Source organism: Macrobrachium rosenbergii, chromosome 26 (assembly GCF_040412425.1).
Source record: "Macrobrachium rosenbergii isolate ZJJX-2024 chromosome 26, ASM4041242v1, whole genome shotgun sequence".
Classification (NCBI taxonomy): domain Eukaryota; kingdom Metazoa; phylum Arthropoda; class Malacostraca; order Decapoda; family Palaemonidae; genus Macrobrachium; species Macrobrachium rosenbergii.
In genome coordinates this window covers 15901996-15927857 of record NC_089766.1, presented here as the reverse complement: position 1 = coordinate 15927857, position 25862 = coordinate 15901996, and the positions used below count along the sequence as shown (strand labels likewise).

The window sequence follows — 25862 nt, the reverse complement described above, 5'->3', positions numbered from 1 at the left end:
AAATATTTTTGGATTTTTATTTATTTTTTTTTTATCTTGCCCATACTGTTTAGTTTCCAGAATATGTACAGAATTTTTTTTCTTTTTGCCACAATACTGGTATGCTGATTCAATACATCGTTTTTCTTTTTGCCACAATACTGGTATGCTGATTCAATACATCGAAAATTGTGTGCATTGATCACTCTTTATGTCCTAGTTTTTGTCAATCGGTTTTTAAATGTTCTGGAAATGGAAAATCGCATTCAGGCTGCCTGCTGTATATGTATTTTGTCGGTAACGATGTGGTTCAAGGTTTTTTCAGTGGAGGCCTTCAACACACGCACTATATGTAAATAGCATGTGATCAGAAAATTTCCTCCATCAGGTACACTACACCTGTGGGAACAGCAGAATCCCGTCTCAAGTCATTTCAGCCACTTATCTGCAACAGAGAATGAGAAGTTATCTATCCGAAAGTGATTAAATAAATATTATATGATTTCCTACATACGCGCTGTTTCAATAATCTATCCGAAAGTGATTAAATAAATATATGATTTCCTACATACGCGCTGTTTCAAGTTTGAAAATATTCTAAAAATGTACAGCCACCCGAAGTTATTTAAAATTATAAATTTGAAAATATGGCTTACTCAAGAAATATTTTCATAGACTCTAAAGATTTTGTTAGAAATAACGCACTGTATTAACATTTTCGTCTTTTTATCCAAGTTATTCCCCAAAATATATTACTGGCGATTTTGTTGGTTTGGTCAGGAAACATCCAGTACGAAGGGAAGTATGTTCAGATCTTCTTTGGACTGACCTCTTGGACTGGTCAAAAAAATAGGTGGTGCCACCAATGAGGTCAAGGTATTTTATGCCTATGGTTCAACAACGCTTGAATAGCAATATCATAGATCACATGACAGTTTCAAATACATAGTTATCAACCTTACAAACATTTATTTCGCTGTTTTCACATTCGTATTTAAAAAATGCTTCATTTGAAAATACAGCCTATCGCATTATAAAAAAATAACTTTGAAGAAATTTAATATTGTTACTTTACACTGAATACAGACGTTTACTTTACAATGAAGAAATTTAATATTGTTACTTTACACTGAATACAGACGTTTACTTTACAATGAAGAAATTTAATATTGTTACTTTACACTGAATACAGACGTTTACTATTTCTGTTGAACGTGAAGAAAATGTTAACTTTTTAGATCTGAGCGTTACCAAAAGTGTACCGTAAACAGGAAGTCATCCACATTTATAGAAAATCCACATTTCCTGGTCCGGATGTATTACCAAAGTGCTAAATGATTATGCCTGTGGTTTAACAACGTTTGAATAGCAGTATCATAAATATGGCAGTTTGAAATGCCATGCGATTTATCAACCTAAGATGCATTTATTTCGCTGTTTTCACATATTTAAACATTTTTAATGTATTTTATTGCCTTAGGCATCTATAGAAATTTAATATTACACTGAATACACAGGTTTACTATTTCTGTTGAACGAAGAAAATGTTAACTTTTTAGATCTGCATTACCAAAAGTACCGTGAACAGGAAGTCACCACATTTTAACATTTATAGAAAATCCACTTTTACTGGTCTGAATGAGTTGCCAAAGTGCTAAATTTTTTAGCTTAAACGAAACTTTAACTCTTTGAAGTTCCTGCCAATCATTTGACTAGTCCTTTAAACGGCCCCTAGTGGCAACTGATTTCATTCCTTTTACTGCACCTCCGTTCATATTCCCTTCCTTCCATCTTACTGTCCACCCTTTCCTGACAATTGATTTCATAGTGCAACTGCGAGGTTTTCCTCCTGTTACACATTAAAAGTTTGTTAATTTCCGTTCAGGGCTTAATTGCCCCCAGTCCTTGGCATGTATGCCTAAAATCTAATAATCAATCAATCCTTTAAAGAGATTAAAACTGCCACATGTAAGTGATCCATGTTATAAATAAATTACAAGAGAACTATAAAACATTTTAGATATAGCTTTCGCCATATTCATCATCCCGCCAAGAACGGTACTATTCAAGCGTTGTTGAACCATAAGGATATACTAGCTTTAGGCCTTCTTATCTGGCATCTCCTGTACTTATAAGTGTGGCTCTGTTGCGTTACTTACATTGGCCAGTCTTGCAGGTCATTCCGGACAAGATCTGAACATGATGGCATTCCTCCTCGTACTAGCTGCTTGCTGGCCAAGCCAACCAGATCGCCAGTTGTACAACATACATAGAGGCATTAATGCAAGCAGAAGGCTCGAAAGTGTTAGTAATTTTGGCAGTTTTAACTAGATCTGAGTATTACCAAAAGTACCGTAAACAGGAAGTCGCTACAATTTAACATTTATAGAAAATCCACTTTTACTGGTCTGAATGAAATTACCAGTGCTAAATTATTTAGCTTAAATGAAACATTAACTCTGAGTCGATCGAAATATTTGTTAGAAAATCAGACTGACTTTAGCAATTCATCTCATCCCCTGTTTTACTTTAAATTACTCGTGTTTTATTGTTAATGTACCATTGTTTCAAATTTGACTAAAATTTATATCATTGGAAGTGACCAGGAAGATTATCAATTTTCTGTTTATACCATTATTTTTAACAAGGAAAACCCATGTCCGCTTTAAGCTTGAGAATAATATGAAGGAACAACAAAACGCATCTCTAATAAATTTTGGCATTAAACTACATTGTTCTTTTTTCTCCTGCTAAGAATTATTCTACAATTTTCATTTACTTGATGTACATCTATATAGTAGCCAAAAATGCATCAAAAGTATTGTAAAACTGACTTGTGGTCATACGGCCCTAAGATTTGTAAGTTACCTAGGAACTAACAATATAGATTTTTTTTCCATTCGACCAAAATTTGTTCCCAAAAAAATACTACAAAGCAGTCTGGTAATATTCTGTGTGTGGGAGATACTTTGAAAACGTCATGCTTCAAACTTGTTTCCATTTTAAAATAACCGAAAGTGAATTTACTTTAAAAAATCTAGCAGAGCAACAATTTAATGCCTCGTTGTAGCAATTTAGTTAATTATCTTGGACATACTCCAGTCGGCTGTCAAATTTCGCATCCAATTTAATTAACACTGAGGAAGAGAACACCTCGCTTTAATAACATGGGATATCGTCACATTACTTGAAAATGCCAGTCAAGTTTGATATACTATTTTGGAAATGTCTAGTACATGAACATTTTCTTCGCACTTAAGCAAAATAATTAAGGGGTGTAACCTCAACGATCTTGCGTAACCTCTCGCTTCTCAGCCACTATTCACTACAGGTGACATTAGGAATCGCTCATGAACAGTGTAAGATCCACGTAACCTAGAGCACAAAAAAAACTAAAACTCAGGAATTTCATTCTTAGCGATTCTGTGAAGAGCTCAATGCGAAACATGACCCGCTCCCATGGGCCACATTGCTCACTTGCAATACCTATTATGGTCCCCGGCCCCGAGGTCTTTAAGTTTAAACAAAATTGCCTAACATGACTGATTAATTTTTCCGTGACCCTATTTTTCTTCTAAATTTGATTATCTGCCATTTACTTTGCTAGTATTGTTTTAGGTCAACGTGTCGTTGCTGAAAGCAAGTTCTCTTGGTAGAGTTGTTGCCGAAAATGTCTAAATTGGCAGTGTGCAAATTTCCAAAACTACCCTAGTGGAGTTAGTTAGATTTAACAGGAACCTTCTGCGTAATAATATTAATAACTATCGTAATAACCACAGCTCATCTAACCGTCTAAAGGCCGCCACTAACCTTCAGTTTATACCTGCACAATCGGCCTGTACAGGCAAATCTGAACCCACCGACGTTCAGTTTTGCGTGCACAGGCCTAACCGCGCAGGCATAACAGCGTTAGTGGCGGCCTTAAGCCTTGTATAAACTAGTCATTATTCTCTGCCTTTGATTAGTTTCTTTTAGCCAGGGCCATTTAGTTTAGTCTACATCGCTAACTTTTTTTTTTTTTTTAGTAAATTAACTACACGCAAAACTCAATTTCTGAACAAAATACCCTCTTAATAAGAGTACTAAAGAGCCGACTTCATTCACCTTATTTAATGCATTGTACGCCCAAGGCTGCCCCACTACCAGAGTAATCTGAAGAGCTATCGGATACAAAATCTCAATGCTGGCTACTTTCCCCTTCAAGATCCCGTACTGGCAATAAACTATTTTAAGTCGTTTGGTAACGTTAGTCAACTACGGAAGTTCTATTATTAATTCATTAGTTCATCAGTCACTAACTAAAAATTTATAATCCTAATTACATATAATTTCGTTACAAAAACTTCGCTCTCGTAATGGCAGTCAACAGTTATATAAAAACTCAGATTGCAGCGATGAATTTTCACTTTGTTCAAGTATTCATTCATTCATCACCAGTGACCATATATCTTCATCAACTAAAAATCCGAAGTGACTTTTAAACTGAATTGTGAAGTATCTTGTTCCTTCCTGTATTGGTTAGTCCGATCTAATTCACAATGGTTAATTTTTCTTCGCTTGTGTGTGCATGCGAGCTCGACCATATAAAAATTTTAGTCACGGCTGAATCTACTATGGATACACAAACCGAATTCAACCCTTAAGATTGTTTTCTTAATGGTTTTCTAATGTTTTTAATTTACTCCCGTTACGATCGACTTTAAATTGAATTTGTTCCTCTTAAAATGATCCCTGGCCTGTATATTGATGCCTATTGACGTCAAGTGCTCTGAAAGGTATGACATCTCGACTGAAACCTCAAAATCATTTTATGAAATGGCATCTATCAGCGAATATAACATTTTTAAAACACGACTATCTTGTCAAAAATGTGAATTAACAGTTGGTCTTATTAGTAACACTAACTCTAACGTGTTTCTTTCATTAAATTTCAAAACTTATGTAGCTTGAGAACGGATTTTAATTATGAATTATTGGCATTAAGACACTTCATGCAGTTTCATCAACCAGTTTGTACGAGACATTCCTAATTGGTTAACTTTTGTTCGATTATCCTTTCAACTACTGCCAATAAAAGTTAAGAGCATTAAACGCTTGTGCATTTTCATATTCTCATTATCACTGAATTACTATAGCAACAGTAATGACTGAACTCGTGACAACTACTTCTGTTAATTTGCAGTTTATGAAAATTAAAAAACACGTTTATATACTCGATTTATTTCTAAACGTTTACATTTAACAATCGGTGGTTCACATGCCTGTAAATTTGTATATACAGCTGATATTCAAAGTGAAAACCTCTAAACTGGAGATAATCTAATTAGATATATATATACAAGAATTCCCCTACATACAAGCCACCTCTCAGCGATACAATTCAGCTACTTAATCAAATTACCATAGTTACCTTGAATTAAACTGCTCAAAGAAGAAACAAGATACTTCTCTAACAAAAAATTATGAGAAAACATCTTTTAAAGTAGAGGTGCCTATCCTGATATTGGTCACTTCCATGACTAGTCTGAGTTTGTTTCCCCATTAGACAATTTAGTCTCTCATTCTGTCAATGCTATAGTGTAAAACAATTTGGAATAAAACTTAATTTAGGTAAATTCGAGGCAACATACTAACGAGTCAATTTAGCAAGTTTCAGCAACAACTCCATAACACCTAACTTAGCTCAAAATGAACACTTCAGACTCCCATCCGAGTCGCTGATACTAGATACACTTTATAAAAATAAAATCCCAAAACTCAGGCTTAGATATTTCTGCAAAAAATTACAGGTGATCATTCTGAACTTCACTACCTATCAAACGGTCAAAACCTTTTTCCTACATCTGCTTTACCACAAAAAAAGGTACGTTCATTACAAACATTAAAATTACCAATCTAACCTAAGCAAGACAACCCAGGCGCTCTACCAGTAATACCAGTTTTCATCAAAGGACTATCAGGTACAACAATTTATAAAGCAAATACTAATCCTTTAAGGCCCGGATTCGAAGAAACAAGAGGGCAAAGTGAGCGGTACTTAACCTCGATCTTGAAAAGTTCAGTTAGGAAAATCCAAAAGAATTTCAGTGCTTACATTTTTCAAGACCAATTCACGAATACATTTACAGAAACCTGATATACACATCTGGCCCTAATCTGTCATACTACATATTTGACATGAAAGCGTTATGTACCTCTATTTGGTATACGACGAACAGTGTCCCACTGTAGTCTGCTCTTACGGGTGTTTCATCCTTGACGTACCGGTTCCTTGAATCCTTCAATTGCTTGATGATCACATCTGTAACAAGAGAGAGGACATTACAAATATGGAAATGATGCATTAGACATTCAGTACTTCAAAGAATTTACAGATTTCTTCCGCAAAAATAACCTAATTAGTTGCTTACTTTTTTTCCAGTTGGATAAGTCAGTCGATGCACGCACTCTTCCCACAGTTCAACTGTTTGTTGATCCAGGCAGTGACCAGTTTAATTGGCAGCTTCTTTGGTTCTCCAGCTTCTTTGGACACCTGAAAAATAAAAGAATTTATTTAAACTATCTTGTTACTGCTGATACCTTTCAATAATTCCATTACTGACAACACCTTTAAATAATTCAAAGCGAGGACCTTAAACTATACTTTCGGTTGCATTCAACAGAAATTTAATATCTATGAAAATTTATATTTACCAGCATTAGAACTAAAACCCACTTACACATGTAAAAGCAATTACAATAAAGAACCCATTGTCATTATCATTAAGGACGTAAGAGTTCAAGGTTACATTGCCAGAGGATTTGTCAAATCTATGAGGCTGCTGCGCTCACGAAAGGTTGAGGCTCTTAAATACGGGACATAATGACCAAGCCATTGACAAGTGCAAAAACACTGGCAGATTCAGGGAAGACAAACGACTGAACTGGAGGCTTTATCACCACGAATAATTATTTTTAAGTTTGATGAGCAGCTCCAGTTTGAATAGCCAGAATAATTCAGCACAAATTCCCTTTTCTTTGAATATGTCGTGAACACCACGAATCTCGAGATAAGGTTTTGGTTTTTCTTCCGCCTTCGGCTGCTATAGAGTAAATTCCTAATTATACACTTGTCTTCAATACTACAGGCATGAAAGCTTTTGACATAGCGGCATTATAAAGTTTGTTCAAGTATGCAGAGGAATCAACTTTTCGACAAACTTAGTTATATTTGTCCGTATATTTAGAAATCCCTTCTGAAAAGCTGTTTAAACATGTCTACAAATATACCAAGCTGCCTTGAACTTCCAACATTTGGTGGTCTGCTAGCACTTAACCTCAACAAAAAACTTGAAAATAACTAAACCAAAACTAATAATTCAATATTTGAAAGCCAATTACTAAAAGAAAAAATCGTAATTACACGAAAAACCAGCCAATTTTCTTCGATAGAAAATTCACACTAGCGTGGCCCATACTCAGATGTACAGTAACAAAAATATTACTAAAAATTTAAGGATACCCACTATGTGCTTTGGGCTTCAAAGGAATAAGGTTTTTTATGTCCCCTGCCTTGTTAAAAGAACAGGGACATCGTCAGACGAACCCGAGCAACAAGTTAATCTAGAGCACTCTTACAAATCGGTCAGAGGACGAGCAAATGCACAGATTCGTTCTCCAAAATTTATGTATGGGAGACAAGGTTCTGTTAGTTAGATTTACCAAATAATTTTAAGAATAAAATACTACAAACCCCATGTTTAAGAAATCTACGAAAGCCACTTTAAGCATATAAGGATATAGGAGAGGTATCCAAAATAAATTTCAAAATTAAATTAGTTTAAATATAATGTTCCTTAAGTTATAGGAAGATTAATTTACGGTACAAACTCACAAAATTTTTCCTGACCTGCTAATACCTTGTAATTAACCAAGCGCAAGACATTAGCACGCCCACCAATCAAACCTTTCCGGTCACCATCGTACAGATTACTGCATCCGAAAATTAATATCGCCAATTTTTTAGAACAAGGCAACTGGGACTAGAAAGAGCATTAACCTCTGACCTGTCTTAAAATTTGGTTGCATGCACTGATTTCTTTCTAAACGAAATTCGTAACATTAAAGAAACATTACAAATAATAACAGCCCCTACCGATGCTATACAACACTTAAAAGTTAAGCAGATTTTTTTTAAGTTCATAACCATTTTCCTTTGTTTCTGGTAGAAAGTATCGTAATTCCTCTGCTCATTATCAGCTGTATGGCACAGAATTAGTATCTTATGGAGTGCAAGTTCAGTACACCAAAGTCCTTTAGTTCCTAAAGACGTATCAGAGACCGGTTCATAGAGGGCAGACAACCACAAACATGTTATACCTGTATCAAAAATCTATCCTTGAAGCCTTTGTCGCCACTTAACTTTATAAGCCATTCTTATTTGCGCATTCCTTAATACCTTTATTTTGAATAGAATATAATCGTGCAAGAAAAATTCAAATTAATAAGTTAGTATGGCGGAAAATTGATAATCCCCTTTTGACAAATCAAAATATGGTCAAATTATTAGAAATAAACATCCTAGTGTATCTTCGTATTAATCTGTTTAAATTCGTTTATTTAGAAACTTCAAAACTGGAGAATGCAACGTTCTACACAAGTGAAATAACCTAAACATTCACCTCAAAAGTACCCAATCAACAATAGAATTTTTACAAATTACAAAAGCTATTTAAAAGTTTAATTCAAGCTGGCACTTTGAGTGTAAATGACACAGTTAACCGTGGTTGTAAGCCCGGATAAATCCAGGTGGTTGGTCGTAACAGATACTCTCAATTTTATAATACGAAAATTCCCTTAACTTGAAATTTTGAGCACAAAGATGCAACCTTCCAAAGGAAGTCTCTCGTTCCACCTTGTGACCCGTGACGAGCAATGCACTTCATGATGAGAGCCATTTCGAAACCACAGATTTACTAGCGGTAGGACCTCCTCGCCCCGTCCCCGCTTTTGCACAGAGCACTTTATAATTAAAGGCTATCGCGAGTAACCCTCTTCACTTTCACTTCACTTTGTTTGGTTTTATTTACAGCCCTCCACAGGGATAATTTCCTCTGGCGGGCCCATGTACGTTCTCAAAATAAGGTGCTTCTTATATTTTATAATTGTGTTTTCTCGTCAGTATCGTAGCTCCTGCAGAATAGGAGAGTCTTTAGTTCCTTTTTAAATTTGCATTCTTCTTGTAGCCTATCTGTTCACCTCAGGCGGTATTGTTGCATAGCCTCGGTGCGCAGTGTACAAATGCTCTCTCGCCTGACTTACAATTTGTTCTAGGTTCAAATAGCCTATATGCTTCAATTGCATGTCTGATTACAATATTCACTTCGGGTCTAACGCATATTCATCTTAACTCTTATCTACTAGAGACTTTAAAATTTTGAAGTTTTCCTCTAACCCTACTTAAATGCACTAGAATACATTCGTTCTAGCTATTAAATCTAATATAGCAGTCAAGCATTCCTTTGACTGCAATACCTCATGGGTTGGCTTAGAAACATTAAAAATCTGAACATTCTCTATAATGGGAGTTAGTATTTACATAACTGCCTACACCTTCGTCACTAAAAGCACCATACCAAGGGACTGAGCCGTAAATATGTAGTGTCACCTTGTAAGAGAGAAAAAACTGCCGGACTCTTAACGCTCAGCCAGCTGGTGATCAAAACTTTCGAAGTCATGAAAGATGACAACCCTTTAGCAAGTACCTAAGACGGGTTGAGAAGCTGCAGGTATATCAAGCCTCAAAAATGTGTGCCAAAGTATAACAACCCAATTTAATTTAGTTTGTCGGCGTCCACCCGCTGAAAATGGCGGGCACTGGACAGTCACCAGCCAGCTTACTTTAACGCATTCTCCAAATTCTTCACGGTAAACACTCCACTGTTCTATGAAATGTTTGCACAAGCTTTTTTTTTTTATTTTGGTTAACATCCATCACACTTCACTAATGACCAGGTTACCTAAAGCACTAATGACCAGGTTACCTAAATGCACTGTAGGTCATAATGGAACTAAATTTAACAAAACTAATGTTCAAAACTAAGGCTTATGGAGACACCTATAGAATCAAACGAAGACCAAAATAGTCGAGGGTCTTCCGTTACAAAAGCGCGTGGTCCATGTCTTACAATTCAGTTTTCATCTAAGGACCAAGTAACACTTTTTGCACTCAGAACCAGCCACGGGCAACCTAAATAAAAACACCTGAAGGTTAAAAAACCATTAAAAACACCCAGTGATGCTCCGGGTACATACATAGAAAGCAAGTACCCAATGTAGTTACGGAATATCTGAGTGGATATTCCTGAAAAATCAGTATATAAAAAAATTAAAAAAACGGTATTAAAAATTTTAGGGGACTGAAAATAGTTGCGGTTTTTTGAAGGAGGATTGGGGCGATATGTAAAAAAAAAAAAAAAAAAATTATCATTCGACCTCAAATTGCAAAAGCTTACGAAAAATGTTACCTTCTAGCGGAGTACTCATCAAACCTTAAAATTGACCACTTAAACATTCGAATTTACAAAACTCGAAGATTACAAGTTCTTAAAGCACTCAACTTGTAAACTTGAAGGCGAACACTTACCTTTCCCCAAAATGCAGAAGACTACAGCGACAAGCACTTCACACCAGCTCACAAAGACAAATACCGAACTCTTCTTCTGCAGGCCTCAAAGAAAGGGTTAGCCACGCCCTCACAGTTCAAAAAAACCCGGCCCACTCGTTTAAGTTGGACTTTCCAGCTCTCGCAAGAGTAGTTTATTCTTGCTTGGAATGACCAGTTTCTCGTTAAAGAGACATTGATCTAATTCTTATTTTAAAAATATTGATGCTGTTGTATGTTGTAAGTGATTCTTGTATGACACAAACATGCTTAAAACTGTTGAGAACGTGAGCTGAAAAGCTGATATAGCGAAATTATGTTGTCCTGGGTTTAATCTGATGGATGTAGAGGGGTAATAAGCTGTATTACAAACGGTTGTTGTCTAAAACGTAAATCAGTACATGAAAATTGTTAATAATCTGCATTATAAGCAGTACGCGCTAATGGCAAATTATTGTATAAAATTTATTATATGCATTACAAAAAAATTACCTAAGACAAAAACTAATAAGCTATATATTATCATTACTTCTGAAATGCCCAAATGTATTAAACTGGGTGTTAGGCCACTGGGAAGGGTAATACAATTATTGGCCAACAAAAATATAGTACTTTAAATCACCTGCAACACTGGCATTTTTATGATGTGGAGTCAAGATTACTGGAATTACATGTCGCATCAAAACTTGGCGCCTTAATGTTAAAAGACTGTATTACTTGTTAGTTCAATAATCTTCAAATAATCACTTGGTTACTGAAGTCAAGTGCTAATTTCTTAGCAAGGGTGGAATTTATTATGCCATGGTAATTTTATACTAAAAAAATAAGCAAAAGTTACGGACCCCAAAAGTGGTTATCACATATAACATGAAAACTTGTAGCTGCAGCAAATAATGATAATTACGTACCACATGATTATTTATTACGTCATACAAGAATCTGATTTTTGTCATGCATGACTTCGGTAACTGTCACATGTCACATAAAAACATGTATCTGCCAAATCTTTGGTGTCACAAATCCCAAGATTTCATTGCGGCTACTGTTAATTGTTATGTCACACGTTTAGGTGATTGGCCCATAACCCATAAGAATTTTGTAGTTGTAGAAGTGATTTATAATAAGAATTGGAAATCTGTCACCTGTCTCGTGCAGATTTTGGGTACTAGAAGGACTCAAACATAACAAATTTAGCAACTGTTGAGCCCCTAATAACACCTGTAATATTCATACAGGGATGTATCATTTATCATGCAAAAGATTAATAAGCTTCCTACATGACTTAGCGTGTTAACTCTTAAACAGTCTTAAAAAATCATTCGCTTAAGTCAAGTACATGTCAGTTTATCTTGAAATTACCCTCTCTCTCTCTCTCTCTCTCTACAGGCGCCTCCAGAATGGATTATTACAAGCTAAATTACCTGGAAGTTACCGATAAAAATATATTATATATCGCCATACTATCAACAAAACGTCAGCTTTAATTGCCAATCAGTAGTCAAGATGCATATACACTACACACACACACACACACACACACAGAGAGAGAGAGAGAGAGAGAGAGAGAGAGAGAGAGAGAGAGAGAAATTCTTAACGAAATATCGCGTTTCTGCAGCACATCACAGCAAATTCAGTCTTGTCAAATAATTGGTGCTCGATTTTTTTTAGCAAATAATCTTCGTAACCACAATGCTAATACAGTATATCCATTTCATCACTAAATCACTGTTCTATATCAGTCTCACAGTAATGACCACCAGATCATGATAGTTGTTATAAGAATACGTACAAAGTAAATGCAAATACGTATACTGGAAGTAATAAAGCTTTGAGGCAAAAGGGTAGTTAAAACACCATCTGCACAAAAGGCGTAGTTGATTGAAGAGCTGTTACTTACATCAACAACTTCCAGTTACGGTACAGATAACTGTTCAGTATATGAAATGTAAATAGGGGTGATTTAACATCAACAAGCCGACTAATGAAATGCTTTGGTTCAATGGTTTAAGCGCTGTAAGTTTAAGTTTATTCGTTACCTTCAAAACTAAATAAAAAAAAAATAAATGATTAAACGTCTACTGAATTGACAAACGCGAATCTTAAGAATGCAGAAAAAATAAGAATTATTCTAGAGTATTCAAGTAAGCACCATTGTGAAAGATTGCTTGCTGTGATTGACATTAAATTGAATTGAATATAGAATTTAGGCCAAAGGCCAAGTACTGGTACCTATGAGGTCATTCAGCGCTGAAACGGAAATTGACAGTAAAAGGTTTGAAAGGTGTAACAGGAGGAAGATCTCGCAGTTGCACTATGAATCAATTGTTAGGAGAGGGTGGAAAGTAAGATGGAAGAGAATATGAAAGGAGGTACAGTAAAAGGAACGAAAGGGGTTGCAGCTAGGGGCCGAAGTCACTCTGCAAAAGACCTTAAGTAATGCCCACAGTGTACCGCATGAGCTGCACTCACGGCTCTAACCTCCTACGGGGAACTGACATTTCGTTACCAGAGGTTTACATTGTCGATAATTGGGTGTTGTTGGGGGAGGGGGTGTTCGTTAATAATACACTTGATATCCTTAAGCAAAAACTCAGGAGATACAGTGTGTGGAACCAATTTGCCCCTAAATCGCTGAAGTGAAGAACAACACTTACTTGAACTTACCTTCCAAAGCATTCAGTGCAATAATGTATGTTCTAAGAGCTGTAGAAATAACCAGTAAAGAACATGGCGTTTCCTGAAGGTGAAATCTTCAACTTCACAGACTGGTCGCCATAATTGATAGGAGTAGGGTTAAGATGACTGTAATTGCAAAGACTGCGGTTAACGAAGGCTTAACTGCACAGTTACCCCTCAAAACATCTTTATCAATTTACTCTCAAGTGAGAAAAATTGCTTTGGAAGCAGAAACCTCAAGAACATTTTGAGAGTAACACCTATAACCCGCCTCCATAGTTACTATGGGAAATGAAGATTCGGACAGGTGAGGTCTTTTCCCAAGAGAAGCTCTGGACCGATTATTGCTAATGTAGAGTCCAGTTAGTGCTTACTAAGGAACACAAACCTAGCTGAGCAAGACGAGAAATGACAAGTAATGAATGTAATCTCATGAATAGTGGAGTAAGTTTCATTAAACAGGTAACATTGAGATTTAAAGATAATACGTTTTAACATTTGTAATGTTAATTCATCTTTACATAGAAAAACATTGTAATCTGAACTGTTAAGTCAAAAAAACACACCCATTAACATGGGTGAATAGCAATTGATTTTTAAAGGCAACTCTTACTGTGCTTGTTGTACTGGATAATATAAATACTGTATACATAACACTTACAATATAAATATCAACTGTACACCTTCATTTCCTTTACAACAGTTGACTCCAGGGGATATGGTCGCTATAGAATTTGTAGTATAGGTAAAATTGAAATTTTGTCAACATTATGCCATTTCCTTAACGTTTTGGATCCAGAGAAAAAAACAACGTAATGGTCACTTACCGATTCATAGTTTAACTGATGAATTATAGTTGAAGCTACGGCACAGAGAACTCCCATAACATGTTCATACCCCTACACCAAAAAGGCTTGGCAGCACATCATATTTCCTGCCATTATTGTCATTTTATCTACAGTATCTTGCAAGCACACACGCAGGACGTTAAGGCCTTCCTTCCCAATAACTCATTCACTCCCATCCAGTAGTTTTCACCAACCTACTACCATTATCCATTCTTTCCAAATGACCAAACCATCTCAAAGCAAGCTGACCCATACTTACACTTTAACCTTTTACCACTTCTGTTTATCAGTATTTCTCACTATTTAATTCTTCTTAGAATACATATAATGGGCCATCAAACAATATCAACAACTTCAACATGTTTCATTCACAATCTACTTCCATAAACAAAGTTGGTCCAACAGCCTTTCACATGTTCCCATTCACTTTCAACACCCTGCTGCCTCTTCTCTAATCCTAACTTTATTTGACTGATTATGCTACTAAAACTGGTCATGGATATCGAGGGCTCTGGCCAACGTCACAACCCTAACTTCACTTACATTCACTCCCAAATATCATAGGAATCAAATGTTTCCTTTCATCCAACATTTATACTAACATTCATTGCTCTTCCTAGTCTCCATTCACTTTCTTCACCATGCTTGTTATCCCATTTACTATTCAACTTTCTCCTCTTCCCAAAAATTTCACAATTTACTCCAGTTCCTCTTCACGATTCCCATTCAGTACTTATTAGCAGCAAGCGCAACCATTCCATATTTGGCTCTTTCACACAACTTTGCACCTACATCTGTCACTTCTCTCTTCTTATACGACTCCATATACCAGATATATAACAGTACATTTCAAAAACACGTGTACACCAAGCATATCACTCTCCAGTTTTAATATATATTTATTCTCACCTTGGGAGTCAAGAACTCACTTTTCCTGGTTTTCCATGAATCTTTGGGATGAGTTACTAGACCTATTCCCTTCTCCAACCACGGCCACCTACCAGTTACATGAAGACTTAATTAAGAGCTTGAGCCAGCGCAACCATTCCCAAAGCCCACCATACCAGTAATATAGATCAGTTTTAATATATATTTTTAACAGAAAAGCAAAAGAAAACGTACCTTTGGGTGTATATAGTACCTTACCTTAAATACACCACTGCCGGAGCTTCTTGATAACTTACAGTACTTGCCCTTGATATGAACAAGAGAAAACTATCTTAAAATGAATCCTTCCTGTTCCTGGGAAGCCAAAATTAAGCTCGTGTTAGGAAGAAAAAAAGATTGACGACAAATAATTTCCTTCCAAGTTACCATTGATTCAGAATGCTTGTTACCTCAACTCCCTATGTTCATCTATCAGTGTTATGGGGCATAACCATTCTGGGGTTATTTTGACACATCCCATAATCATGAGTGGAATCCTTCTACAAAGTACAAACTACAGTATAGTTTTACTTCCTTGGCCCTTTTGCAGGATGCCCTCTCAGCTATGTATAAACTTTTTTTTTTATTGTGCCAAAAACTCTTTTTAAGTTCTCTGAGGATTGACTTCTGATCTCGTTTGCCCTCATTCCTTACTGGCCATCTTCCTAGGTACTTCATGAAATGGACTTGCAATCATACTCCCTCCTAAATTAATATTCAGGCTGCATATGATTAATGGGACTAGTAAAAATTGTTTTTCATAAAAAAATATTTCTCAACAGAAATTTTTTATCATGTATTATTGCTTACCTCCCTCCCCCTCACTTGTTCTTGATACAACACAAAATGACTGATGCATTGTGTCATCTAAGGTTTTTGGTACGTGCAGTATGGGGCTTTTTGGTCTTTTTCAAAACATGTTAGAGAGACTGGGATTTTGCTGCTTGGAAATACAGCAACATATAATTAATGGGTCGAGTTTTAAACGTTGCTGAAATTTTCACTTCTAATTATAAAATATCTTTTGGAAAAACCCAGTGAGTTTAGAAATGCGACATTAAATCCTATAAAATATACTTTGAATGTCTCAGATTCTGTATGAAAGTATTCCAAAGACTCCATTGATATTTTCTACAAGAAATGGTACAGCTTTTCCACACTGACTTGCTGCACTAATGAACTTCTTATTACAGGAATTTTTGAAGCCTTCTCCTTTTAGTCAACATCTCTGAACAACACTTGATTTTTCAGTATTTTAAAATTGTAAAAACATTCTGTATGATGCATGTTTTGTCATTTTCTGCCACAAATGTGTCTCTTAATATCTAAATTTTAATTCCCTGTTGCCAACATCCCTAGAGTTTGAAAATATGAACATGACTGACAACATTTAGCAGGTGAGACAATCAGTAAAATAAGTAACAAGTGAGTTGATATAAAAAATTTTTATATTCACTGACCAAAAAAATTCAAACCAGACCATTTCCTTACCAACTTGTTTACTTGGAGTCTACAATATACATAAAAAAAAACAAAATTTTTAATCAATTTGTATTTTTCATAACTACAAACCTAAAGTCTTTATGTAGGGGAAAATCTCTAAGTACTAGCTGGATCCAGTTAAAAATAGAACAAGGGTTGGTGACAGCAGGGTGATAGCCATTGGGAAAAGAGTAGGTGGAGTCTGACCTCTCTTCGGTAATTGTATGAGGGGTGGCATGAGGTGGGGCCATTTACGTAAAGACCTCAAGGTTTGTGGTTAGGAAAAATACAAGTTGATTAAAAATTTGTCATTTGTTCATATACGGTACAAACCCAAAGGTCTTTACATAGGGTAGACTTACTTTTGGTGGGAGTATAACGTAAGCTTCAGAACCAAGTGGAGGTTCGGCTCACCTGGGCTCACTTCCTGGTCAATTGTTAGAGCACAGGAAGGAGTCGTGCGCCTTTGATCTGTTAAATGAAAGATTACTCAACAGCCAGACATCCAGGCTTTGACACAATGGGAACACCAGTCTACATTGTCTCTAGGAAGCAGGAAAAGAACCTTTAATTGTCAGAGACAACAGAATTACGTACCTACCAACCTTGTTCTATTGTCAGTTCCTCTCTCCCCGTGTGAGAGAGAGGGTAGGACTAGCTTCTACATCTAGAATTTGTACTCTATAGGAACAATCATAGAAAACAGAATGGTTGCTCACTCACTTGTATCTAGCCAGTTCCAGCAAATGATGTCTTACATTTCTCCCCTGCCTGCCAAAAGAGAAGAAGAAAGGGAAAGGAAGAAGGCCAGTCACCCATTCACTAACTTTCATTACCAACATCTTATACAAGATACAACCTGACCCACTAGGTTTGATTGAGTTATAGATTTTAGGCATACATGCCAAACCCATGTACCAGCCTTCAGTAACCTATGAACCGACAGGTTCTTTTTGAAAGCAATGGAAGGGACTAGCCCCTAACATCATGAGCTCTGATGATGTACTTAATACTGACAATGAAACTGCTATCATATTAATACAAATTTTATTTATACACTGACATAATTCACTGCTGAGATGTTTAAAATCCAATCTACACATTGTTCAAATACTTAAATTTCAATGTTTAACTTGGATGCATAATTGAAGTCCATGTCTAAGAAGATTCAAGTTTTACAAATACTGTAGCTATGCAACATGCAGTGATATGCTAAGAAAAATATAATAGAATTGAACAACACAATATCTTTAATCAAATTTTTACTGTTAACTAAAAATTTATATATAAATATACTGTATATAAATAATCCTAATTTTTTGGACTCCATTGTAATTGCTATAGACTATCCACAGCTTTCAAGACAGTGGAACTATGTAGCATTTATTCCAAGAAAAACAATCAGAAAGAGATTAGTTGCTTAATTGATATATTTAAATCTCAGATAGGTCCAATAAAGTTGAACTATCTAAAATCTACAATAGCATTACCACCTCGTTTCCACAAAGATCCCTTAACTTATCATTTCATCAATAAAATCACACAAAAATCAACTAACCTCATTTGCCATACTAATGCCTGTGATTGAAATATCTGCTACATTTTACTACAAATGATCAATTTATCAATAAAACTTGAGAATATCACTAGTAAGTAAATAATGTACACACTTAAAAGATAATCAATACACCAAATAGACTTATACTGACATGTGCTGATACTGAAGTGAAATACAATAATAATGTATTTATCATTGAAAAAATGATATAATTTAACCTATTGTACAGTCTTACTGTATTCACAGTGAATGTGCAATTAGTGTCCTTTCAATAACACTAAGATTCTGGTATTACTGATGGTACACTTGCATTCATGCAGGCACCATTGACAAAACAGAATGCAATGAATAAAAATGACAATAGGGGAAAATGAAAAACTTGCTTTCAATAAGTCACTACAGATGTTAAGTCTTGCAATATACATTAATTTTCTCTTTCCCTTAGCGGGATTATCAAGTCTGATGTTGCCAGGCAACATTTTATACTCAGTTTATATGTACTAGTTGAATGACAAAATAATCTCCCTTGTTCTACAATTATAAAAAAATTTAACTAATCCAATTTACCTTAAAATCAAAGGAAAAAGGAATCTTCAATGTACATTAAAACCTGATGGCAATACAAGGGGTTGCAAAGTCTGAAGTTTGGACAAACTATTAAATTACTACAGTAAACTAAATAAAATGTATGAAAATACAATCTCAGAATAGTAATAAGTAAAATGAAAAACTAAGGAAAATAGAAATAACAAAAATGCTAAATTATGAAGGAGGAGGGGCACTTGGTGGTGTAGTGGCTTGGGGAGAAGGATTTAGCGTAGGGCCTGGGCCATGGCCCACAACCTGAACTGGAATGGGTCCAGAGGATGGTGGTGGGGCCTGAGATGTTACTATAGTTTGCATAGGAGCAGTGTGTGCTACTGTGTACGAGGGAATGGCATTACTGGGGGCCATACCTACAGGAGCAGAAGGATGGGGCAAACCTGGAGGGAGAGGTGTCCCTGCAGGGTGGGGAAGTCCAGGGTGAGGAGGACCTGCAGTATATGGAGAGCCTGTAGGGTGTGGAGGGCCGCCATGAGGAGGACCTGAAGGGTGAGAAGGCCCTCCTGCATGAGGAGAACCACTTGCAGGATGTGAAGGTGTTCCCTGGTGAGGTCCTCCAGGGTGAGCAACTCCGACTGAATGCAGTGCTCCAGTAGTGTGCCCACCAGGATGAGGAGCAGCAGTTGGATGAGGGGCTGCTGAATGTGGAACACCTGATGGGTGTGGCTGTCCTGTTTGGTGAAGGGCTCCTGTAGGGTGGGGAGTTGCTGTTGGTTGAGGAGTTCCTGATGGGTGCGGTACCCCACTTGAAAGAGGTGTTCCTCCAGGGTGAGGAGCCCCAGCAGGAAGAGGAGCCCCAGCAGGATGAGGAGCCCCAGCAGGATGAGAAGTCCCAGGAGGAAGAGAAGGCCCTGTGGGATGAGTAGGCCCTGGAGGATGAGGGGCACCTGTCGGGATACCAGGAGCTGTGGCAACATTGGAATAGGGAGGAACACCAGGATGACTGGCTACATTAGGGTGAGAACTGACAGAGGGATGAGGAGCCATGGGAGGAAGAGAGGGAGCTGTGTTGGCAGGAGCTGCAGCTGGCAGATTCTGCTGTGGAACAGTGCGGACTGCAGGTGCCATGCTGCTTGGGATGCTTGCAGGAGCAGGTTGGTCAGTGGGTGAGGCAGCAGCAGAGGTGGGTCCATTGACAGCTGCAGTTGCAGCAGTTGTGGTAGTGGTAGGGGCTGCACTACTTGGTGTAGATGAGGCAGCTGTAGACGTCACATTGGAGGCTAGGTAATGATGGAGTTTTGTTAGGAATTAGGATATAATGAAAAATAAACCAGTACTGCTATGTACTGAAATATTAACCAAATTTAAAAGAAATAATGATAAGTCAAATCAATTTCATAAAACAGAATAACTGAAAACAAAACAAAATTATTCATAAATCACCATAGGATTTTCTATGACAGGATACTCTACAGATACAGTACTTCAGCTAATCTATCAAATCTGTGGTCAAAATATACAGTCTAGTTGAAAATGCTTAACAAACAGCTATACTACTGTTCAAGTTCAAAATTATTGTTCATGCCTTTCTATCTAAAGCTTTTCAACATAATTTAATATTACACTTGCTATCATAAAAACATTCCTTTCAGTAATTCTAAATTATTTCTTATATACTCAAGATCTATTGCACATTCACTTTTAAAGGCTTCATAGTTTACAAAAGGAAAAATAATTTTCTAATAACATAATTATCAACTTGAATTTTACTTTTCTCATTTTAAATATATGATCAGCCTTTAAAAATACTGATAATTTTGTGTGCCTCTACAAAATGAAAATAATTTAAGCCCTTTTAAACAAACCAATATAGTATCATCATCTCTATACTGAGCAGAAGACCAATGCATAAGTTTTCTAAAAAAAAAAAAAACTAAAGAAGCTTTCTACATGCACTGAGTATTACTGCAAAGGATTAGTAGAGTATGCATGCATAGGTAGAGATATAAAATTTCATTAAACATGTTGCTTGTAAAAACTTTTCTAAACTACTGATAGCTAAGAAACACAACATTCAAATGAATATGTTACTCCTGAAGTCACACTCCACTTCAAATACAAAGTAAAAAAAATAAATTTTCACTTTACCCTACAAATGCTAGTAACTTATTGTAGTGTTAATATTGCTTAAATTAAGCTAAAATACTTTAGGATAATCGTCGTGTACTCTCACCTTCCATCTTGCTATCATCCTCTCCGCCCATGTCATTCTCCTGCAGTTCAAAACAATTGTGAGACAGAGTAGCTCGATATGGCAATTTCAAGTTTAATACTAACAGGTACTAAAGAGAAATTGAGAGAAACTTACAGCCATTTTCTTGTTATCTTTGTCACCCTTTGAAATTTATTTACAATGAAAATACTATATAATTCATTCACTCTTCAACATCAACAGTACTTGATAACACCTGGTCACAGGAAACTGCAAGTTAACCTACGAAAAAATTAAGCTTATCTGCTCATTATAATGAAGATCCATTAAAACATTTAACAATGTTGAAGTTCCAAAAATAAAAAGTTCTTATTATACTTATTCTACAACGCAGGAAACAGCATAGTTAGCCAAGAATAGTCATCAACACCATCATGTGAGTAACCTTCATTTTGGGAGGCCTTCTCACTCAGTACATCACATACAACATTACTGCCTCAGTAATCTGAAGCAAATGAGACATTTCCCTAACTGGGTTACATTGCTTTTTAGTTTATATCTATCATCTTGTCAAGTCTCAACTTAGTGTGATGCAATGCTGAAGCTTATTAGCATCTGGGTCGAACTGGACATCAATAAAACAGACAATATGGAGTGGTTAACTTCAGGGATCTTACGTATCTCAAGGGTTTCAGACTTCATGGATGATCCTCAACAACAATTAACAGATTAAGGTACATTAATGCACAATACAAAACTTTTATCTCATTATGAACAATACTGTACAAAACTGTCAAAGGATTGAATAACTACTAAATGATCAACAAATTGTACGGTGGAACAATAAAAATTCAACTGATAATGAAGCTGCTCTAAGAACCTGCCTCCTGGTTTTATCCTGTTGTACACTTATAATCATAATTCATTTTCCCATGGACACCCAGAGCACATATGTGAAACAAGACTCTTCCCACAGAAATATGACATACATTTGAATTGGGAAAGGAGTAATGATCTTCTGACTCCAATGGAAAATTGGTTCATCACTCTCAAGACAATCAAGCAGATGTGGTTACCTCCAAGAAACCTTCACTCAGGGTTACATGAAACTGAGTGCTGAACTTGTAGAAGTGATGCTGAATGTCTAGCGCAGTTACCGAAAGATGTTGATGCGATATCAACTAACAAAAGTGTTACAGAACTTGTCCTATTATAGGCCCTGAATTGAACGAAATGCTCCTTTTATTGGAACTTAGGTTCTTCTTGGTTTCTTTATAATTCATGATGATCCTTCCTGGAGTGAAAGTCAAATTGTCCTTCATTTCTTTAATCTGCTAATTACAGAATTTCACTATGCTAAACAGACTTTCTCAATGAGATGATTATTTAGTTTTTAAAAATTATTTGTAACTATATCCTGTGTGCCAAGTCAACAACATACACCTTCTATAAGTACAGAACCATTACACTAACTTAAAAAGAAATGTGTAAACTGAAGACGTGGTGCTCACATTGGAACTAACACACAGTCCCTCTGGTGACAGATACTTATCTGAGATGACTATTTTTGACTAAGAATAAACTATACTGCACAGTGTTGGCTTATGTAAGATATAAGGTTTGCACATTTTATGGCACAATTAGTTTGTACTACTACAAAATATTAGCAAAGTTCAATGAACAGCTAAGGGTTGCATTTCTGTTATGTATGATTAGTTGAGTATTACAGTTGATTTCACCTTGTAACTAATATAACACACTTGTTCCAAGTACCTTATGGGACATCTGCAGTGTGCACACAACTGAAACCAACCTCAACCTCCTTTCAGGATTAGGTTGGATTTGGTCTGTACAGTATACAGTAAACATTGACAGGTGGCTAAGAGAATTAGAATGAATGATTGACTGTACAATATTTAAGGTTGAAGCCCAAGAACTGTGGCCAGGAAAGCAACTCAGCGCCATCCGAGGGAATTCGAGCACCGCTAACTTAGTAGGTTAAAATCTCAACTGGCTTAACATCAAGAGTATTATTACTTAACATAATCGCTTATTTTTGTTTAAATATTTAGCAATGTAACCTGCCTGCTACATGAAGAAGGTTCAAGGATGATATGAAATAGCTGTCAAAATGGAAAATAAATCTTTCTAAAATTAATATTCTTTCCAAACAATGAAGGCTGAAAGAATAAAATAAGTATTAGTATTAAATTCTAAGGTAAGAATCTACCATAATAAGAATAGGGCTATTTTCAGAATTGCATTACAATGGATGTCATTAAAGTCTGAGGAATTACAAATGAATGCAATTCAAGACGGTCTGAAACATCACTTCCATTAACTGGAGTTCATCATTTTCCATAACATGATCTTGATTTCAACACCTGTGAAACTCAGACTGGCTATGACAAAGGAATGATAACCGATAATACTGCATCAGATTAAAACACTATAATCATCTTCAGAAATCAATACTTCATATGGTTTTTACTTAATAATTGATGTGCCTTCTGTTCAAACACCACATTGTACAAGAATAACTTTTACATGTTAATGCAATGCACCCAAACTACTTTGAATCAGCATGTACCTGCATGGGTGCCGGTGAAGAGGAAGCTTCAACTGGAGTAGCAGTATTCTGAGGAGCAGGTCCTGCAGCTTCACTGCTATCCTCACGATTTGAAGGATTGCTAGCAGATCCTCCTTGGGAAGATGCTGAAGGGGGTCGCACAGGAAGACCCTGGGCACTCCTCTGTCTCTCCTCAGCTTCCCTTCGCAAGACTTCTTTCTGACGTTCAACCATAGCAGCAAATGATGCCTCGTCTAATTTGGGAGCCATAGCCTACAAAAGAAAATGTCTTCAGATTTACTACTGCATTACTAACAAAAGCAACATTACTCCCCTGCATTATTAACAAAAGCAAAATTACTACCCTAAATCAAAAACCACACAAAACATTAACAAAGTATTAGATACCTGAGGTTATTTACCTTAACTTTCTTTAATTCACCTTGAAAACTATCCCCTGCTTCTACAAACTTTCTCTTTTTAGCCTCAAACTTTTCCTCAATTTGTTGCAGTTCAGTTTCCAGTTTTTTCTGAAAGAAAAGAAAAATTTGTGTAAAAAATTACCAACTAATCTTTCTAAAAATATTGTATCGAATAACTACCATTCCTAAGAGTGACAAACAATAAAGCAACGAGCATATATGCAAAGTTATATGAAATGAGTATTCTGTATAAACCCAAAATGATTCTCATTGGAAAGTTTAACCAAATCACCGAGCTGAAATATTCAACCTTCATAAAGTAACATGATCCAGAAAGTTTCATAAACTGAGTTGGCAACATGGTGAAAGCTTGTACTAGGTGGGAACAGATTTTGACAAAGTTTTGCAACTTATTTAACCAGAACCATTCAGGAATTGTTAGGATTTCATTTTTTGTCTACCCATGCTCCAAGAATAGTATAGATAGAAAAGCAATCTTCCTAGCTTGTTCCATAACTAGTTGTTATTAAATCTTGGTACCGATTGTCGCTGATGTTTTTTGAGACAGACATGCTGTACTTTTTGTGCCCATGTCTGCTGGCATTTTAAAACAGAAAGAAGTAAATACAGCACAAAAAAAAATTATCTACTCTGTGATTTAGTCCTTTTGAATCAACAGGCATCTGAATGCTGCCTGCCTCTTGATTTTTCAGGATAACCTTCATTTACAAATTTTAATACAGCAAATGGCAATTTACTACAGAGAACTATATGCTTAATGGACTTCTCTATGCCACAAGTCAATCAAACAAAACTTCTCCATGCCTGTAATTCCCATCTGGTGTGACCACTTGTCACTTTGCCAACCTCAAGCCAAGAACATTTCATAAACATGTACATTTAAGCCCAAACACAGTCTTAAGTTTCCCTAACTTTTGAATAATGCCAATTTTTGTTTAGTATAATGATCTGGTCTTTGGAACCTAACCATACAATAGTGTTAAGTGAGGAATGGATCCTGATAAAGTTTTCAATATTTTTCCAGATAAACTTGTCTCTTATTTCTAATAATCCCTATTGCTTGCTTTGTTGACAGTTTTACAGTCGCATTCTAATGTCAGGCTGACAGATGACACTAGTATTCACTTCTGTTTTGCGGACGAAAAACAGAATGCAAAAAAGCAAATAAGATACGAAATTGTAAAGCATTCAAGGTGCATTATCCTTACCCAATACAAAACAACTAAATTGTCTTACCTGATGCATTGTTAAAGACTGGACTTGTCGACGCAGAACAGTAAGACGCTGGCTTGTCACTACAGACCTCACATCTGGAACCACTGTGTCACTAAAAATTTCATTGATCAAGCGATGATTACGTACATATCTTGCATGAGAAACGTGTTTAACACTTAATCCATCGTCATAATCTGGAAAAAAAAAATGTACAGTATTAAATGTCACTAAATCTATGTATGGCCATATCAACAGACAAAAAATAATACAACACTTAAAGAAATTGATCACATACCATCCTCATCTTCCGCTGGTTGGATATCAATCCGCCTGTCAAGTTTGGTACCAACAGCTGTAGAGCTGGATGAGCGGTCCAGGACTTCCTTCTCTTCCACTGCTGCCGTTCCTGCTGGGTGGTAAAACCCTAATCAGTAAAGAAACAATGTGATTCATCAGCAAGTGTAATAAAATAAGTAATTTACTTATGAATAACATTACTAGGGTACCTTAACTTTTCAAATATATTATGACATATTTACAGATTTCAGTCATACTGAAGTCTTTTTAGAGACAAAAAGATGAACAAATTTTACCTGATCATTCATAAGCAAAACAATTTCTGTCAATACTTACTAACTAGCCAGTCTACAATTAAACAGAAACTATTCTATGTAAAAGTTGTGTTATATATGTTAAGTAAGAGATACAGCAAATCGCCATTCAGTATGCAGCCTAAACTTCAAATCAGCCACCCGGAGGCCATAATAC

General features: G+C 36.1%; 1 protein-coding gene and 1 long non-coding RNA gene across 27 annotated transcripts in view; both read right to left on the bottom strand.

The window, feature by feature from the left end:
- Positions 1-120: 120 nt before the first annotated feature.
- On the bottom strand, positions 121-10830 carry LOC136853084 (uncharacterized). The gene is made up of 4 exons (XR_010857331.1): positions 10604-10830; positions 6390-6511; positions 6174-6280; positions 121-424 (listed from the first exon to the last, which is right to left on the bottom strand). It is a non-coding gene; the product is annotated as an uncharacterized lncRNA (long non-coding RNA).
- A 6757-nt stretch (positions 10831-17587) lies between these two features.
- The window catches only part of Bap111 (Brahma associated protein 111kD), a 167112-nt gene continuing 158837 nt past the window's right edge, over positions 17588-25862 (bottom strand). For 15 of the 26 annotated variants that reach the window (XM_067128384.1, XM_067128362.1, XM_067128373.1 and 12 more), the window contains 6 exons: positions 25390-25518; positions 25116-25288; positions 23859-23966; positions 23458-23709; positions 20889-20928; positions 17588-19935 (listed from right to left, as the gene is read on the bottom strand). In XM_067128384.1, the coding sequence (XP_066984485.1) occupies positions 18875-19935; positions 20889-20928; positions 23458-23709; positions 23859-23966; positions 25116-25288; positions 25390-25518 (1763 nt within the window). In that variant the 3' untranslated portion in view covers positions 17588-18874. The remainder of the gene's footprint in view (positions 19936-20888; positions 20929-23457; positions 23710-23858; positions 23967-25115; positions 25289-25389; positions 25519-25862) is intronic. The other 11 variants (XM_067128388.1, XM_067128379.1, XM_067128386.1 and 8 more) reach the window with 1 other exon arrangement.